Genomic DNA, 19,911 nt, shown 5'->3' with positions numbered 1-19,911 from the left:
GAACAGTGGTGAACTGGAGACAGGGTCATGGGCGGTCAAGGTGCACGTGGGGAGAGAAGGCTGGTCCGTGTGATCCGATCCAACAGACGAGCTACTGTTGATCAAACTGCTGAAGAAGTTAATGCTGGTTCTGATAGAAAGGGGTCAGAATACACAGTGCAGGACGGGTCAGGACTGTTGTAGCAGCACCAAGACAATATTAGGCAGGTGGTCATAATGTTATGCCTGATCAGTGTAGCATAAAGAGGAGATGTTCAGACAGACGGACTGTACAACATGCATAAATGTCATATAGATGAGTTTAATATTCAATAACTATGATCATCAGTCTAGAAATAAGTGTTTAGCCCTGACATATACAGTAGCTAATCAGAGTAACAATAAAACTCAAAGGATTTGTGTCCAAAGTGTTTATTTATTTATACTGTAAATAAACTGCGCAGATGCACCGTCACAGAAACGTCTCCAATAAACCGTAGCCCCTCCCACTTCCTCCAGCCATCCATACACGAACACGAAAGCTCACACATGTGCACGTCTGCTTGTCGTACCTGCAGCACTTGCAACTAAATAAATTCTTCTATACAATAAAGATAAATTACATAACGCCTGTCCGCATAGCTCGGGGGAACTCAAGCGTGTAAATGTGCATGTTAATGTGGAATGTAGTCGCTCACTAAGAGATTCGGATGACGTGGGAACAGCTTCACTGCGTGAAAATGGGTTAAAAACCAAACACTTTTTACTGAACACGGATGTTAAAACAGGAAAAGAAAAAAAATCCTTCATGCTGCTGATTGTACATTCCGCAAGCATCGACTTATTATACTCGTCTTCATTAGAATTATACTATACTTTAAAAAAATACAACACTGATAAAACTCTTTAGTTAGAGCGCTAAAGAACAACTTCAGACTTTATGAACAGAATTGTGTTGCTTTTAAGATCCAAGGGCTAGCTGTGTTGTGTTAAACGTTGATCAAAAGCACATCCACATCCTCTAAATATGGATGGGACATTAAAGCTCTATTTAAAGTGCAGCAAGCCTAGAGAACAGGAAACGCTGTAGCTCCGGCTGCACCAAACCGTAACACGCTGCAGTCTGAGCGTCGCGTCTTTGTGTTTTTCCTCTCAGCTTCTTATTTCCTGTCTTTTAGTTGTGGAGCATCCTCTCCTTTTTAGTTTTCCTTCACCTTCATCTGTGCAGAAAAGAAGAAAGAAAAAAATATGTTACAGAGATGATCAGTCCAGTACAGTGCAGTAGTGTAAAGTGATGGATTCACTTGTCATGTTGAAAAATCTTCCAAAAAGTGTTCTATTATTTTCCAGGTGAAAACTAATCTGTTTTCATCAGTGTAATGTCTGTAGCTAACATTTTCTATGAAGGAGGCGAGGTCTCTGTGTCCGTCAGTCTCACTGAAGGAGGCGAGGTCTCTGTGTCCGTCAGTCTCACTGAAGGAGGCGAGGTCTCTGTGTCCGTCAGTCTCACTGAAGGAGGCGAGGTCTCTGTGTCCGTCAGTCTCACTGAAGGAGGCGAGGTCTCTGTGTCCGTCAGTCTCACTGAAGGAGGCGAGGTCTCTGTGTCCGTCAGTCTCACTGAAGGAGGCGAGGTCTCTGTGTCCGTCAGTCTCACTGAAGGAGGCGAGGTCTCTGTGTCCGTCAGTCTCACTGAAGGAGGCGAGGTCTCTGTGTCCGTCAGTCTCACTGAAGGAGGCGAGGTCTCTGTGTCCGTCAGTCTCACTGAAGGAGGCGAGGTCTCTGTGTCCGTCAGTCTCACTGAAGGAGGCGAGGTCTCTGTGTCCGTCACTCCCAAGTCCACAATACATACTAAACCTCTGACAATTTACAGTGGTGATACTAACTCTAAAACCAGAAGAATCCAACACTGAACAGATGGGGGAGGATTTGACACACCACCTATTATCAACTTACAATAAAGAAGCCTGATGTTATCCTGACAGTTTTATATCACTTCCTATTTTTAGACCACAACTCAACATGCGAACCAAAATACCTTCACAGGTGAGAGTGGAACTGTCTACAGTCTCCTGAGTCATATTCACAAACTGACTAAATATTATGAATATACATCACAAACCTAAAGACAGAAATAGATCATCTCAGGAACATTAAAAACCTGCATTGACTGTAAATCTAAATTTAGCAAAAAAATACTGCAGTGTGGTGTGGTGAGTGTTTTCTCACCTGCTCGGTCACTGCTTGCTGTCAGGGTGCAGCTGCTCTGCTGGACTCTGGCCGGTGTGCTGCACTTTAGGATTCTGGGAGTTTTGGGGATCAGAGGAGCGACCTCGCTTTCTCATGCCTACAGGAGCCGACAATGATGAAGGCTCGGGATCGGGGTCCTGGTCTGGATTGGGGTCGGGGTCTGTTTGTGACGGCTGGGGTTCAGACTGAAGCTGTGGCTGATGGGACGTTGAGATGGCACCTGGAGAAAATGGATTTTGATGATTATATGCAAATTATATATCACTGAATCATTTCTTCACTCCTTCTACAGAAAGACATCTAATCACACCAAAAAAAAAAAAAAACAGACATATGTCCTGTTCATTCACTCATATGACCAGCTGGTTAAAACAAGGATGATGACAAATTAAGGTTTAATAATAAAGAAGCCTTTATTATTTCCATCACACATACATTACAGCACAGAGGAATTCTTTCTTCACATATCCCAGCTGAGGAAGTTGTGGTCAGAGCGCAGGGGCAGCTATGATACAGTGCCCCCTGGAGCAGAGAGGGTTAAGGGCCTTGCTCCAGAGGCACTACAGGGGCAGTATTGGGGCTTGACCCCTGACCTCCTGATCAACAACCTTATCGAATAAGAATATCATCATATCAAACAAAACACGCCTAATAAAGTTAATCCTTCCACAAGGATACATTTCTTTATAAAACGAGGCTAAACATACATTTTAATTTTGATAATTGTTATTCAGAATATTTTTTAACATTGTTAAAAGTGTTATAAAAATAAAATTTAATTGAATGTAGTAGCAGTTATGGAAAGAGACTCCAGTGTTAGTGCTTTCTGTATGTTTTCACGGTGAAAACACTCAAGATGGATGACTTATCTCACATCATTAAATAACCATAAACAGAAACCATATAAAGTTGTTCTTTAATAAATAAAACATTATAATGGTTACCACATTTCTGTAGTACAGGAAAAATAAATCACTTTATAACGGGCTGTTCCTGCAAAGCTTCTGGGTGGTAACACAAACTGGGGCAGGAATATGTGCTGCTCTCCTTTTCTTGCAGTGTATGATTTCACTTCTCACTCGGCATTTTCAGTCATTTCTAGCGAGCATTAGTGGACATTAGAGAATCCATTTAGAAGGCCACATCATTTTCTCCCATGGTTGAGTGGCCATCAGTATGAAAGATGCTCTGTAGATAACAGAAGTAATTGTTACTATCCTGTATTTATTATTAACTTGTGCTATAACCTGATTGGTTCACTTGGAGGTAACAGTTTCCGATGTAGTGCATCACCACCCTGAAGTTGATTGTTTTGCAAGAACAGCACGTCATAAAGCAATTTAGTTTTCCTGCTAACTGTATTTGCTGCTTACTGTCTAAAAAAGTTGACATCCACAGCATTTACAATGTTATTCATTATGAAACTGTGTACTAGCCGGTGCTGCACTGTCCCTTGTGAGTACTGTTTTGCACACGTTTGCACTTTATGTATTGCTGTGTAGTCTACTTAGTTCTGTGTTTTATGTAACATCCTAGTCCTAGAGGAACAGCATTTCATTTTCCTGTGTTCTGCACCAGTTTTATTTGGTTGAAATGACAACAAAAGTTTCTTGACTTGGCCTTTTTTTGGCCCAGCATGCACAAAAAGCTGCTGTGTTTTTCTTACCGCTGCTGCTGGCCTGAGAGTCGTCCGACATCGATGGCTCTGCCTCCTCCTGAATGGTGGGCACTGATGCTAGCAGACCTGATGGATTAACAGATACATAGACAGATACATAAAACTGCAGTAACTCTCTAATTATATCATTTATAAGTCTTCCAATCAAGATTCACATGAATTATTTCCTTCGTACATTTACACAGTGTCACTGAATATTATTTTTCCAAACTAGCTAGATTTTCACTAAAGTTGTATAATAACCTTGAGTCAATTTGTTCACATCCAGTTTGATAAACGAGGCCCACTGTATGCTGAGAGCTGTGAGTGTGAGCCTCAGGCCTCAGGTTCAAATGGGCAAAGCTCTAAGTAAAGGTTAGACTCAAGCACTTAAAAGCACCATTATCTAATTCCCGGTGTTAATGTAGGTCAAAACACCTTCTAAAACCTGAGGTAATTACTCCATTAGGCTAAAAGTATGGGGCTAAAAAGGCTGCTTGTGTAAGGCACTAAATTCATCATCACTGTCATCCTTTTATATCCAACCTTATTTCATTTTACAGAGAACAAAAGAAGACATTTGTGCACACAGATATGAGCTTTAAGGGTCAAAACCAGAAAAAAACAACAACCCAAAAATAGCTTCTGAATGAAGCATTAGTGTGCAACAATACTCGATACGGCACAAATTTGTTCTTGTTCTCAAATCTGTTCCAAAGAGTGAAAACAGGGAAGAGGCATGCTGATATAAGACTACTGGAGTGTTTGTGTGTGAATGTGTGTGTGAGACAGAGAGAGAGAGAGAGACTCACTAAGGCCTCTGTAGTGCGAGAGCTGCTGATAAACTTGCTTCATCCTCTCGATGTTGAGGCGACTGCTCTCTGCGTGGTTTATCATGGGTTTGGGATAATCAACTCCCACGATGCAGTTTGCTGCCTTCTGAATGGACTCTGGTGTATTCCACGGTTCGTAGATGTAACGGCTTGGGTAGTCCTTCAGCTCAGGAATATATCTCCTGGGCAGCGTACATAAAATAATTAAAAAAATATCGCCAATATTATGAACAAGAAATTCCTAGGAAGTAGAACTGTTATTAAAATGATGTTAACTAGTCTTTCACATTAATGAACAATGAAGATCCTCCATATACAAAAGCAAAAATGACAGTGCTTCTGTCAAGAGGGTGGAGCTGAGAGATATGCTAATGAGGGGAAACTGAGTGACTCCGCCTTGGTTCCTGTGCTGTTTCTGTGTTTGATTCTTACAGGTTTGGAGAAACTGTACGAGATACATTGACTAGCCCTCTTAGTCCCTTAGATGGACACCAAACTGTAAGAAAACAGTGTGGTGATAGTCTAATGTGAAATCAGTAATAATAATAATAATAATAATAATAATAATAATAATAATAATAATAATAACAACAATAACAACAATAATATTAACCACAATAATAATAATTATATCATGAATTCTCATGAATTCACAGGTTGTTCAACTACACTAAGTGAAAGCGTCCGCGATCACATGTTGCTCTAGCAAAAGGAAAAAAATCATAAACGCTGCGGCTAAACAGTAAATACTGACACCCCTGAACGTCTGTGAAGCCTCTGATGTTAAATATTTATGTTACTGGGTAACAGATCACTAATGTTGTTGTTGTTGTTGTTGTTCTTTCAGCTGTTCTCTGTTCGGGGTCGCCACAGCGGATCATCTGGTCCGGGTGTTTTGATCTGGCACAGGTTCTACACCCTTCCTGATGCGACCCTCCTATTTTATCCGGGTTTGGGACCGACACTGCGAGTTAACTCTTCAGTGGCTGGGTTAGCTCCCTGCCTAGGAATCGAACCCGGGTTGTGGCAATGAGAACACGGGATCCTGCCACTGGACCACCAGGAGGCGACGGGTAACCAATCACTAACAACGATCCCATCTCAAATAAAAAGGAAAAACCTTGAAAAAAAAACAAGGCTTTTTTTTATTGTTTTCTTACTTTCTTTAACATCAAAGATTTGACTGTTGCTATGGTTACATTATTTTCATGTATTTTTTTCTTTCATTTCATGCTAATCAGCATATAAATTACTCCTAATTTTAGATAAATTATTTATAACTGCCATCACGATGTGCAACGCATATCTAGCATTAACAACAAATAACCGTTGTCATGGTTACACATTACAAGGATTTAGAAATGTATTTAATGTCTGTGTTATTTATAATAAGACGTAGCTGGACTTTGTCTACATGACCTAGATCCGGATCTCGTCGTCCTGCTGTTAAACTGCTGCTGTGAACTTTGGTCATGTTTCCCAGGAAGCTCCTAATAAACATGGCTGATTCCACGCACTGCCCCTCACACCGGTCACATTTATGAAATGTTTTTCTGAGAGAGCGACATGGTCTGATGGAGCTCATGAGCTGATGGGTGGTGGCAGAATTGTAAAGCTGAGTTACAATTATAAAGGTATTTTTAATTTGTGTGAATAAAAGAACGAGACGGAAAGCCTAATTTGCCGTTGTCAGAAAGCTATTGAGATATTTACAATAATCAACACTTTTTCCCCATTAAATTTCCAGTGCTTTTCTCTGTTCTTGCTAAGAAATGTACTTAAAAGGAATATAGCACATTATATCTAATAATATATATCAAACAAATGTGACGTAGGTGACATCAGTCCAAAAAAAAATCTACAGAGAACAATTTTGCAAAATATATCTAAACTCATTTCCTAAAATAAATTAGATTTTTTTTTTTAAGAAAGCAAGAATTCAGCTCCGGTCTGATTACTCCTGTGACACATTATACAGCAGCATTTGTGTGGTTTATTTCTTGTACGTCATCCTACAGCTTTATGATGCACTGCACTACATCTCATCTCTAGGAGATGAGATCTTTTAAAACATTTTCACTTCCAAGTTTCAGCAAAAATAACTTTAAGCTTTAATTAGAGTTCTAAAATTATTGTAGGGAAAAATATCAGAATATACGATTATAACCGATCAGGCATAACATTATAACCACTTTCCTAATATTGTGTTGTAGTGTTGTTCCCCCTTTTGCTACCAAAACAGCCCTGACCCGTCCTGCACTGTGTATTCTGACCCCATTCTATCAGAACCAGCATTAACTTCTTCAGCAGTTTGAGCAACAGTAGCTTGTCTGTTGGATCGGATCACACGGGCCAGCCTTCTCTCCCCACGTGCGTCAATGAGCCTTGACCGCCCATGACCCTGTCACCAGTTCACCACTGTTCCTTCCTTGGACCACTTTTGATAGATACTGACCACTGCAGACCGGGAACACCCCACAAGAGCCGCAGTTTTGGAGATGCTCTGATCCAGTGGTCTAGCCATCACAGTTTGACCCTTCATCAAACTCGCTCAAATCCTTACGCTTGTCCATTTTTCCTGCTTCTAACATCAACTTTGAGGACAAAATGTTGACTTGCTGCCTAATATATCCCACCCACTAACAGGGGCCATGATGAGGAGATACTCAGTCTTATTCACTTCACCGGTCACTGCTGACAGTGTTATAGTTGATCAGTGTAGAGCCCTGGACAGTTATGTATTTTAGAAGTGTAGAATCTGTTGAGGTGCTAAATAGATTTTGCACTGATGCATCTATCTAGCTACCTAAATTTAATTCTGCCCTTTTTAATTAATTTACCAACTATTTAAAAACAGGTTTTAAGAATAAATATCTAAGAGTAATTTCCCAGAAGCTTTGCACATAGTGGCCAAGGAGATTTCAGGGAATTGTGTACTTTAGGACAGACTTCAGTTCGTTAGGTGTGACAGCTCAGTGTAAACACGTGCTATCACGGACTGAGAGGCTCCAACAGTTTATAGCACTTACACAACACACCCTCGCTGTTCTCCACAAACCTGCAGTGATTTTTTTTCTTCACCATCACACATCAGAACCACCTCAGCAGAAAGATTTTTCTTTTTTTCTCAGCAATACCATAGCAATTTGCAATGTAAACACTCATTAATCTTAATCTCTAAAGACTATAGTTACAGAAAATTTTTTGGAGCATCGATCCTGCTTTGACTTATGTTGCAACCAGTCACACCCTCACTAATCTCTAGTTTTTTTCTTCCTCTAAATGTCATAACTACGTAATTGTTTCAAGTTTGGTGAAATGATCCTGCGTTACCGTATATAGTCTCCACTTGGGTCGATGCGGCGTCCAAAGCCCACTGGACAGTAGCAGTGAAAGAACTGCTGGAAGAACGCGCTACAGGAAAGCCACATCCAGCTTCCAGCATTCACGCTCCAGTCAGCATCCAACAACAGCTCCTCAAACACCTGAACAAACCACACGCAGATCCACAACAACACATTCACTGCTGCTTCATCGGTTGAATGGTACTTGCTCTTAAACAGCATATAAAAACCACACCATGTCTACGAGTCTTGACCTTGCTCTACTACTCCCAGACATCAGCTGTCTGTGTTGTACCTTCATGCCGCTCTCCCAGCTGATCCACAGGTCTCCCCGGGTGAGGAAGCAGGCCACGGCGTGACGAGCTAGGTGGTGGATCCAGCCCTCCTGCCTCAGCTGACACATGATGGCGTCGATCCAGGGGAAGCCCGTCCTGCCCTCGGCCCACTTAGCCAGCGCTTCGGGGTTCCGGTCCCAGGGGATCTGCACGCAAATAGGGTTTCCCTCCATGCGATCGAAGCTGGGGTTGTTGGTGGCTGCAGTGTAGAAGAACTCACGCCAAAGCAGCTGCCTGAACAGCGAGAGAGGAGGGCTGGAACGTCTGCGCAGCTGAGAAGAAAGAATATGACCATCATCATCAAGTTCCTGATATCACTCATTCATAGCAGCTACAAACAGTGGTTCCCTTAATTAAGAGTCTCAGAGATACATTTTTTTGTTTTATGTGGAGTATCTGCCATAAATTTGTGTTTATACAGATTGATAAAGTATTAGAATGAGCATGTTAATAATTTTTCTAAAATATTTTAAAATAGTTTCCGTTCACCTTGAACATGCACTGACCTTCATATAGAGCTCACGTAAGTGGTAATAAAGCACTCGAGATGAAAGACAGCCAAAGCAGAGGTACGGACTCAGACCGGTGGGGCTGGCAAACAGCGAGTGGGCTTTTATTCGAGGACGCTCGAAATTCGCCACCCATGCCTAAATAACACGCGTACAAGCAAACTTAATGACAAGATAAAGGCACAATGCTTTAAAAGATCCAAGTAGCTTCATAGGACTGAACTGTCCTTAGTGTTTCTTAGGATTCACCTTTCTATCCAGATGTTTATTGAGTCTCTCCAGCGCTTCAGTTTCACCTCCTCTCCAAACTGGCACACCTGCACCCTGAGTTTTAAATCCTGATGCAGAAAAAACACACAAATGTTCATCATCAGTGATCAGAATGCTGAATACTGACTGTTTCAACCACACCACAGTATAATGATGTGCATCTGACACAAAAAAAAAAAATCACATGAGAAGCTGATTTCAAAACAAAATCTAATGAGTATTGTGCATAAATGTTTATCCGTTCTCATTACTGCTCTCGTTATGTGTTCTGCTGTATTCCAGATCAACCGAAACTGCTAAAAGGATGAAAGTGAAAGTGAATGGACTCGGACTGTTACGGTATGTCAAGAACAACATAATAATAGTAAAATAACTGGAAAATTGTGAAGTGGAGAGCATACTGAGTTACTGTATGAGGCTGGCATGCAAATGAAGGCCATCATACAACACTTGTATGCAGTCCTTTTATGCAGTCCTCTATGCTAAATATGAATGTACTCATGTACTCTTGCCTGTAATTTGAAAAAACATCTATAAGGCTTTTGATAAATAAGTCTTTTGTTTCTAGTGCATTATTTTTTTCTAGTACATTATTTGTGATTGGTATTTTCTGATGCAAGACAAAAGGCAAGAAGCATGTATAAACGAGGCCTCACCCAGCTCCTCCAGCGAGGGCACGGCGTAATGCTCGTCGTGGTTTTCTGAGACCTGCGTGCTGCAGTTGGCCATCTGCTCTGGCGTGATGGTGGGCAGCGGTTTCTTGGGCAGCTCGAGACGGCTCACGATGGCCTGAAAGCGTTTGAAAGTGAGCGGTGGGTTGTTGTTGTTCATCTCGATGATCCTGAATGGAGTGCACACACATAATTTTTGGATTCATTAAACATAAATGTCTCCATGAAATGAACTGATTGAATGACTTTTTATGGCTGCATTAGATCGGAACCTCTAGATCTATATGCAGTGAGTGTATGATCAACCTCAGAACATTCCAGCAACTTTCCGGGATGTTTCCCTAAGTTGTTCAGCTACAAGGCTTCAAAAATGACTGATTAAAAAACAAAGAATATGAATTTTTTTTTAAATAACCTAATTGTCTTTTTAATATCATTACAGATTAAAAGTCAGTACGGTCATTATGTATAACGTAAAATAAAGGCTGTTTTCTGTCCATTTAAAACGCAATAAATAGAACTGGTTCTTAAATTGTCTGAATAAATATGAGTCAGGATTTTAGACAAAATAACAAAAAATGATCAGGATCAAAATTTTATCCACTGTATAAAAGTCAGTGATACACTATATTGCCAAAAGTATTCGCTCACCCATCCAAATAATCAGAATCAGGTGTTCCAATCACTTCCATGGCCACAGGTGTATAAAATCAAGCACCTAGGCATGCAGACTGTTTTTACAAACATTTGTGAAAGAATGGGTCGCTCTCAGGAGCTCAGTGAATTCCAGCGTGGAACTGTGATAGGATGCCACCTGTGCAACAAATCCAGTCGTGAAATTTCCTCGCTCCTAAATATTCCACAGTCAACTGTCAGCTGTATTATAAGAACGTGGAAGTGTTTGGGAACGACAGCAACTCAGCCACGAAGTGGTAGGCCACGTAAACTGACGGAGAGGGGTCAGCGGATGCTGAGGCGCATAGTGCGAAGAGGTCGCCAACTTTCTGCAGAGTCAATCGCTACAGACCTCCAAACTTCATGTGGCCTTCAGATTAGCTCAAGAACAGTGCGCAGAGAGCTTCATGGAATGGGTTTCCATGGCCGAGCAGCTGCATCCAAGCCATACATCACCAAGTGCAATGCAAAGCGTCGGATGCAGTGGTGTAAAGCACGCCGCCACTGGACTCTAGAGCAGTGGAGACGCGTTCTCTGGAGTGACGAATCGCACTTCTCCATCTGGCAATCTGATGGACGAGTCTGGGTTTGGCGGTTGCCAGGAGAACGGTACTTGTCTGACTGCATTGTGCCAAGTGTAAAGTTTGGTGGAGGGGGGATTATGGTGTGGGGTTGTTTTTCAGGAGCTGGGCTTGGCCCCTTAGTTCCAGTGAAAGGAACTCTGAATGCTTCAGCATACCAAGACATTTTGGACAATTCCATGCTCCCAACTTTGTGGGAACAGTTTGGAGCTGGCCCCTTCCTCTTCCAACATGACTGTGCACCAGTGACCAAAGCAAGGTCCATAAAGACATGGATGACAGAGTCTGGTGTGGAGGAACTTGACTGGCCTGCACAGAGTCCTGACCTCAACCCGATAGAACACCTTTGGGATGAATTAGAGCGGAGACTGAGAGCCAGGCCTTCTCGTCCAACATCAGTGTGTGACCTCACAAATGCGCTTCTGGAAGAATGGTCAAAAATTCCCATAAACACACTCCTAAACCTTGTGGACAGCCTTCCCAGAAGAGTTGAAGCTGTTATAGCTGCAAAGGGTGGACCGACGTCATATTGAACCCTATGGATTAGGAATGGGATGTCACTTAAGTTCATATGCGAGTCAAGGCAGGTGAGCGAATACTTTTGGCAATATAGTGTATATACCGAACAAGCGTAACCTTTATACAGTACAGACATTTTTGCCGTTCCCAGTTTACATAAGACTGAACTGGTCACTGCGTGTGGCTCGTCTCATCAGCTGACAGATCCTGCATCTCTCTCACTTTTAGCTTCCACAAACCCAAAGGCCACTTTCTTTATTTTTAGGCCTGATCTTATGCAACAGCCCTCTCTGGTCCATCGTATAATTTCCTTTGTGTGGTTTGGAGTCAGCAGGCTGCCGCGTGTGTGAAGTGCAAGGCGCTTGCATGCAGCTGGAGCATGTGCCCGGTTCTGGATTACATACACGGCTTTTCAGTCATCCTGTCTCACTGCTACATGCTGTGATAGAGAGCCTGTCACTCAGCACGGCACATGGCACTCAGTGTGACCTGCAGTTCCACAGATCCGCCAGCAGAGGAGGCAGAGAGTTAGACACCCTCACCCTGGCTCTCTCTGGCTCTGAGCTCGTCAGCGTGCATGGCGTGCATTAAACACACCAATCCCATTTATATAAGAGTGATGGCACGCAGTCAGGCATGCTGGCACTCTTTAGCACTTTTCCTTTTACTGGGAGATTCTGGACACACCACAGTTATACAATCTGACAGCGGTATTTGTTATTCTTATCCCGGATGGCTTGACAGTATCTCACTTTACCAAGTGCTTCACATCTCACTCACTGAAAACATGTTGATATCAGACTCACTGCATGGGGAAGCTTACCTTCACAGGTCAAACCACGGAGATCTCAGAGTGCATAAATAATAAGGCGTCCAAAAAACAACAACAAAAAAAAACATCCAAATGCTTATTTTCGGATATTTACACCACATAATGTAGCTTGTACAATGTGTGTGAAAGAGGAAAGCATACCCAACACGTGTTATGCAATTATTGTAAGTATTGTTACACACCTGTCGGGGTTGTAGAGTGTGTGCGAGTGCCTCACGATCGTCTCCACACTGAACTCCTGGGCCATTTTAATGATGGCCCCATCCCTCTCCTTACCGTACGGCTCAGAGTCGCTCTCAAACGTCAGACGAGTAACGTTCCACTCCTGAGAGAGCATGAGAAAGAGAAAAAGAGGGAGACAAAGAGAGATGAATAAGACTTAGACAGACAGTGGTGCCTCGTGTGGGATGCAAAGGAAGGACTTGTAATGCCACCGGTAGGACAATTAAGATGACATTATGTAATCATGCAGAATATGATGATGAATATCAATGGGAGAAGGGTCAACTGTGCAGACTGTATTTCACCCATTCCCAAAGTACAGGAACAGTCTGAAAGCACGTACTTTTCTATTGGGTATCTTTCGGTCACAAAATCTTAAAGTTCCTTTAATAGTTTCAATGACAACAAACTGTATATTTTTTGTACTACGCTATGCTCAAATCTGATTGGTCAGAAGCAAAATGTGTATATTATTTTTGTATAACCTCAGCTCTGACTGGAACGTCACTGGATTAAATGATGTTTCTATAGGAAAAGCGACTCATATATTCAATTCCATTTTAATTGTGCAGCACTTTTAACACTAGGCACTGTCACACAGCAGCTTCACAGAAATATATTCAAGATATAAATTTACATTACATTTCCAGTATTTGGCAGACGCCCTTATCCTAGAGTGACTTGCAACTGAACTAATTTCATATAACCGAGCAACTGAGTGTTAAGGGCCTTGCTGCTCAGCAGTAGCAGCTTGGTGGACCTGGGATTCGACCTCACAGCCTGTTGACTAGTAATCCAACACCTTAACCACTAAGCAACCACATCCACATACTGACAAATGTATCAATAATGACCAATCAAAATTTGAGGAAGAAACCTTGAGAGGAACCAGACTCAAAAGGGACCCCATCTTCATCCGGGTGACAGCAGAAAGTGTGATTACAAATCATTTTCTTCTATAACTGTGTACTATACGGTCAAAAAGTGCAACTGTTCATGCAAGTTTTAACATGGGTTAGGGTTAGTCTATTTTGTTGAACTGGTCACTAGTGGATACTTGAGTGCAAAACTGTTGAAAGCCATCTTTATGGTTTTTAAATGCTATCATCCACAGCAATCTCAGGTACCTTCAAGCTGTCCATGAGGGGCCCTATATTGGATGGTCCTCATACTCAAACACTGTTATAGCATAAGCGACAACAGGAACTAGCTTGTCTCATGGATGTTTCATAATATTAGATGCAGCTACAAACTGTTACCAGGTAATTGTTGGCACTTTGCTGTAGTTTAAGAGGAATAACACATTTTGGACCATGCTAATAACGGCATGATCTGTTGTGTTATTCCTTACTGGACTCATATTCAGTGTTTTTGTCAGAGTAGGCAATCAGTAATCACTATCAGGCTCACAGGATGCAGATCAGTCTATTTCTTCTATGATGTGCACTTATACACAGTTCCCTCCAAAAGTACTGGAACAGCCAATCCTGTTTTGTTTTTGGTATACACTGAAAAGTTTCATTCAAAAGATGAATATGAGAGGACAGATCAGAATTTCAACCAAATTCTGGTTAAGTCAAACATCAGACTTTAACTTAAACTCTGCTGAAGAGGAAAATGTATAGAGAAACCCCCAAGAACAAAGAACATCTTGGACTGAAAGAAGCTGAAGTACAAGCCTGGAAAAGCATCACAAAAGACGAATGCAACAGATATATGAGGTCACTGGGTCACCAACTTGATGCTGAGACATTCAACCAAATATTATACAACTAGCTGTTCCTGTACTTCTGCTCACCTAAAATTTTGGTGGTCTGCCACTAACAGTGGGGCCATATTTTAACACGAAAATGGATTAAAATGTCATCTTTCCTCTTTCAAGCTCCTGCCCACAGAAAGGAACTGGCCTTGCTGTTCCAATACATTTGGAGGGAACTGTAGACAGAAATCTGTGAGTCAAGTCACTGAACTGGTACAGTACGGTTTACTCATCGTTCAGGTGCTGTTAACTGTTTAGTAACCATGACAACCACTGACAGGACAGTGGCTGGTAAGAAAGAGAAAACACTTGGGGGTGTGCTCTTATATAAAATGAATCAGTAAACTGGTGGTGATGTGATGTACCCTTGTCTCTACCAGAGTAGAGATGTTTGAGGGCAAATTAAACCTCACAAAAATCAACAGGTATGTCCATTTTCATCAATCCAAACGACTTCGGTCTGATTGCTGATTCAGAAAGCACTATTTACACGTACGCTAAACATTTAAATCAAGTCAAGTATTCTCCACAGGTTCTTTTCAACCTGGACACCATGTTTAAGATAAACACACAAATTAACACGCTTTGCAAGGTGTTTGAATGAATCTGAATACTAACGGATTATTTGGTTTATATGCTAAACATATAGACTGTATAGCTAGCAATTTTTGAAGCCATATCATGTTCATTAGGATGTAAAGCTAAAGTCTGCTCGCTTTTATAATGTGGCTACAGAGCTAACAGGATAAAACTCAGACGAGGACTCGATATGTTGATGACATCCAGCTGCCCACCTGCTTTCACATCAGAGACATAAAGTGGATTTAACTGTAATGTGACCTTTTTCTTAAAAAACAAAAAACAAAACATAACATACATTATTATATTGCCAAAAGTTTTGTGACACCCCTCCAAATCATTGAGTTCAGGGTTTGGGCTCGGCCCCTTAGTTCCAGTGAAAGGAACTCTTAATGCTTCAGCTTCATACCAAGACATTTTGGACAATTTCATGCTCTTTGTGGGAACAGTTTGGGGATGACCCCTTCCTGTTCCAACATGACTGCACACCAGTGACCAAAGCAAGGTCCATAAAGACATGGATGAGGGAGTTTGGTGTGGAGGAACTTGACTGGCCTGCACAGAGTCCTGACCTCAACCCCATAGAACACCTTTGGGATGAATTAGAGTGGAGACTGTGAGCCAGACCTTCTCATCCAACATCAGTGTCTGACCTCACAAATGTGCTTCTAGATGAACGGTCAGAAATTCCCATAAACACACTCCTAAACCTTGTGGAAAGCCTTCCCAGAAGAGTTGAAGCTGTTATAGCTGCAAAGGGCGGGACAACTCCATATTACATTCATGTGCATGTAAAGGTCCCAGTTTTGGCCTGGCTCACAGTCTCCTCTCTAATTCATCTCAAAGGTGTTCTATGGGGTGATCTGTTTAGCAAATAAACAAATCACAGACATGACAACAGAAAAAAATCTGTTTAATAGCTGAATTATTATTATTATTATTATTATAATAATAATAATTATTACAACCAGGAGTTTAAACTAAATGAAAACAAGTTGTATTGAGAAAGTCATTAGTCTTTCCTTTGTTGAACCTACATTCATGAAATCTCTATCTCCTGATCACCTCTGGACTTGTTCCTGATTTCAAAGCCCTTAGTATCAAGTCAATTTTATGACCTTTTTTTTTTTTTATTTTTTACCATATCAGCATGTGAGAGTCTGAGCAAGCAAACACACACACACACATACATACATACACACACCAATAAAAGTGAATTAGCTAAAACTGTAGTATCAGTCTGCAGTAATCTGTTTTCTCATCCAGTGTGTATTTATGCTTGACTTTTCCATTCAAGGATTTTTTATATTATGCCAAAAATCTGATAAAATTTTTTTGCAAGAAATCTTTAGTGATATAGAAATTATTGATGGTATTTGCGCTATACAAAATGTGTTGGCGCTTAACTTAATAAATTCTGCAAATAGCTTTTATGGAGAAAAATAAAAAGTGTCACATGCCACTAAATATGCAAAGGTACACAATTCTGTGGGAGTAGCTCGAGGGCAGACGTCTTTTGTGATACGCCAAAACTTGTTCTACATTTTTTTAAAGGATGGCATCATCACGTGACATTTTAACGATAAAACATAAACCAAATGAAAAAACGCAGGAGGCGACAAATTTCCTGACCTTTTTTTTTTTTTACACGCATTATTAATTCGTTGATAACAGAAGAGCGTAAAACGTGTACGGAAAATGTGGTTAATGTTTCCAGGACAGCTTCTGGTTCCAACACGAGCCTGATCAGGATAAAGCTGTTACTAAAAATGAATGAGTCCAGGTATGAAAGCTGGAGAGAGATTCACAAGCACACCTTGAACAGTCTGGGAAACACATCTGCAGGCTGCCCTCGCACCACAAACAGCCTCGAATTCAGCTTCCTTAAACTCCTATTCAGATCTTCTAATGACTCCAACAGAAACCTGTGGGGTAAAAAAACAACATGGATTACAAATATTTAAAAATATATGGAAAGAATACATTCAATTCAATTCTATTTTGTATAGCGCCTTTTACAATGAACATTGTCTCAAAGCAGCTTTACAAAACATCAGCTGTTCTGTTATAATCAGTAACGGTGGTGAGATGCTCACAAATGTATTACTTTCCAAAAACAGCATGTCCCAAAGTGTTTTAATCCTTCGCACACCATAGCACTTTTCCAATAATTTAATAATTAGTTATGTGGAGGTTAGTTCTTGTTCCAAAAGCTAGAAAAGGCGTCTTCAGTTTAATAATATTACAGAGAAACCTGTGTTGGAAAATTTACAGATAAATCTTTATAACTGACTTTTTGTAAAGCTCTGACACTGGAGACTCCTTACAGGAACGCTACGGAAACATGTCCACAAAGAAAACTAAACAATTAATTTTTTTAATTAATTAAGTTTATGTAAAAGGTTATTAGTCTCTCTGGAGATTTGGAGAGTTACTGTAAAAACGCACTGATACTATCCAGTGATTCGCCTTGCAGCCGGAACTACTTTCATGATAGCGTTTGATAGCGTTGTGGTGGTATAAAAGAAACAAAAAACATATCAAGTTAAGAAGCAAAGCTATATAAAAGTCTAATCGTCACTTTCCTTTTCTCTCCAGGCAAGTCTCTGTGAGGCAGGAAAGACATGCCACGAAGAACTAAAAGGCCAAACACTACAAAATGTAGTTCCTGTAAAAGTACGCGTATAGACCACCTCAGCCACGTGCGGCCGCGTTCCAAAAACCACAACTGAAGTGCGCGAAGGTTACATCCGGACACTTTTGAGTGAATCATCAACATGAAGATTTGGCTCGCATCACGCGCACTTTTTCGGAAAAGAGAGTACGCGATTTGAGAAACGACCAAACGTTGTTGTTATGCTAGCGTCTTATTAATAACCGGCTAGTGACGCATTTTGACTTATTTTTCTTTTCTTTTTTTTCTAGGTAAAACAATCCTGGGTAAATTTTTATCAATTCATGGAGTTAATCAGAAAATTAGTTCAATGTATTTACATTCAGCTGTGACAAAAGAAATTAACACAAGACTAAAGAAAGCTAAAACTATTTAAGTTTTTTTTAGAGTGGATTTATTTTTAATACAGCAAACGAAGGAAGCAAATACCTAACTAAATCTTTCGATCAAGTTAATGATTAATTGATTATTTTTTTTAGACTGAAGGCATGTGCTGAGTGAGTTAAAGTCGTTAACAAGTTTAAAAAGCTCTGAAAGCCAAATTAGCTAAGAGCTGAGGCTGTCTTAAGCTTGTGTGTGTGTGTGTGTGTGTGTGTGTGTGTGTAAACGTCCACAGCTGACCTCACCTCCACCGGTTGACTCCGACGTTAGCCGCTCCAGCGAACCACGGATCCAAAACATAAACACAGCGCGCCGTGTCCGCGCCATTTAACGCCTCCTGTAAAGCCGGATTGTCATGAAGTCGCAGCCCTTTTCGGAACCAGTGCACCGAATTCACCACCATGATCACAAATTTAATCCATCCTTGCACTAAAACCAATCGTTCCGAAGCTGATCACCAGCCAATAACCGCCTCCAGTAATCCACACAGCTGACAGATTCTCCAACACTCTCTCTCTCTCTCTCTCTCGATCCAGCTTTCCTGAAGTTCCAGCTCATTGGTTCAATCCAAAACGCCGTTCTCATCCCTACGCTAGTGCACTTCGGCGTGATGCATTGAATAGCGGCTTCACCGCTCTGCGTAGGTGCCTCACCCATCCAATAGGGTCCGTTTGGGATTTAGCCGACGATTAGGACAGCTGACGTAACACGGCTCGCCCGCCTTCTCCGCGCTCTCATTGGTCGGTAGAGCAGCACGTGCGCGGAATATTCAAATGAGGAGGTGAGCACGTTAAGGGGACGCAGCTTCTGGACGCTCCGCACGTGTTAGCTTCACGTTACCTGTGGTCTTCTTGTCAACAATAGTGTGTTTATTACTTCCGAAAATTAAACCCGCGCGATCTAGGCATGCATTACCATAATGCTACATGTAATAAAAACCGAATTTCGTTTCTGAATCACACAATTCGCATATGTATTTATGTCTTTACTGCTCACAAGATCCATCACGTGCTTGACCTGGATCAAACAGTTACTGAAGATGACTTCATCAATCTAATTAATGATTTGACCGTAAAATAGTCACAAAAAAAGAAAAAATGGAAAAACAAACAAACAACAAACAAACAAACAAAAAAACCCGCGACCTTTTACGGACCACATTTTGTTGGTGCTTTTCCGCCCTCTAGTGGTTGGTTTTTAGTACTACTATTATAAGATATCTCATTGGTTCCAACAGAAACAGGGAATATATTAAATTTTAAATTAAGAAACATTACATATTATATATATACTTTTGCATTTCTCAGTGATACATCAGCAATACCAATATCTCCTGTATCCTCCCAACAGCTCCTCCCAGTCATGAGATTAGAGCCTTACACACTATGATACTAGGAAGCCTACAATATACTTTTGATAGTTTTGCATGGTCTGTGAGGTTTCAAACTAGAATATAAGCAAATAGATTTAAGTACATTTTAGTGATATTGTTAATAAAAACAAGTTACACTACATTAAATGTAAACATTACAGTTGTTTAGGTCTGGGGTTGTTAAATTGGGGTCTAAAATGTGAGTGACAATGTTTATTTAATTGCTCAAACACACAAACTAACTAACTAACTAAATAAATAAATAAACAGAAATATCCACATGGGTGTGTGATGTACAGCTGGGCCTGTGAGTGACAAGGTACAAGATTAAATTCCTTGCTCAAACAAACAAACAAAAAAGACATTTTTCAAAATATCCATGTCTGTTGATTGCTTGCATTTAAATTAAAAACTAATGAACCAGTTAGTTTCATACTCTCTATTTCTATTTGAAACATAAAACATGTGGAAG

At 40.9% G+C, this 19,911-nt stretch overlaps 1 protein-coding gene across 2 annotated transcripts; it reads right to left on the bottom strand.

Moving 5' to 3' along the window:
* Positions 1-395: 395 nt before the first annotated feature.
* cry2 (cryptochrome circadian regulator 2) lies at positions 396-18,642 on the bottom strand. 2 transcript variants are annotated; one of them, XM_058397429.1, is made up of 12 exons: positions 18,313-18,640; positions 16,829-16,937; positions 12,635-12,777; positions 9,831-10,015; positions 9,154-9,242; positions 8,902-9,042; positions 8,356-8,667; positions 8,050-8,201; positions 4,696-4,898; positions 3,893-3,970; positions 2,206-2,446; positions 396-1,199 (listed from the first exon to the last, which is right to left on the bottom strand). In XM_058397429.1, the coding sequence occupies exons 1-11, from the start codon at positions 18,468-18,470 to the stop codon at positions 2,214-2,216; spliced, it is 1,803 nt and encodes a 600-aa protein (XP_058253412.1). In that variant the 5' UTR covers positions 18,471-18,640; the 3' UTR covers positions 396-1,199; positions 2,206-2,213. The 2 variants fall into 2 exon arrangements, with proteins under 2 accessions (XP_058253412.1, XP_058253413.1); XM_058397430.1 differs by lacking the exons at positions 396-1,199; positions 2,206-2,446 and adding an exon at positions 2,580-3,414 and having other exon boundaries at positions 18,313-18,642.
* Between the last annotated feature and the right edge of the window lie 1,269 nt (positions 18,643-19,911).

The sequence above is a fragment of the Hemibagrus wyckioides genome, linkage group LG08 (assembly GCF_019097595.1).
Source record: "Hemibagrus wyckioides isolate EC202008001 linkage group LG08, SWU_Hwy_1.0, whole genome shotgun sequence".
Taxonomy (NCBI): Eukaryota; Metazoa; Chordata; class Actinopteri; order Siluriformes; family Bagridae; genus Hemibagrus; species Hemibagrus wyckioides.
Note: the sequence above shows the minus strand (reverse complement) of the source record. Positions and strands in the feature narration are given on the sequence as shown.

Excerpts from the sequence above, each read along its gene's own strand:
- cry2 (XM_058397429.1), bottom strand. The coding sequence starts at position 18,470 with ATGGTGGTGAATTCGGTGCACTGGTTCCGAAAAGGGCTGCGACTTCAT. Across the intron at positions 9,043-9,153 it reads ATAAACATCTGGATAGAAAG|GCATGGGTGGCGAATTTCGA; the intron begins GTGAATCCTAAG and ends CGTGTTATTTAG. Across the intron at positions 3,971-4,695 it reads CTCGCACTACAGAGGCCTTA|GTCTGCTAGCATCAGTGCCC; the intron begins GTGAGTCTCTCT and ends TTAATCCATCAG.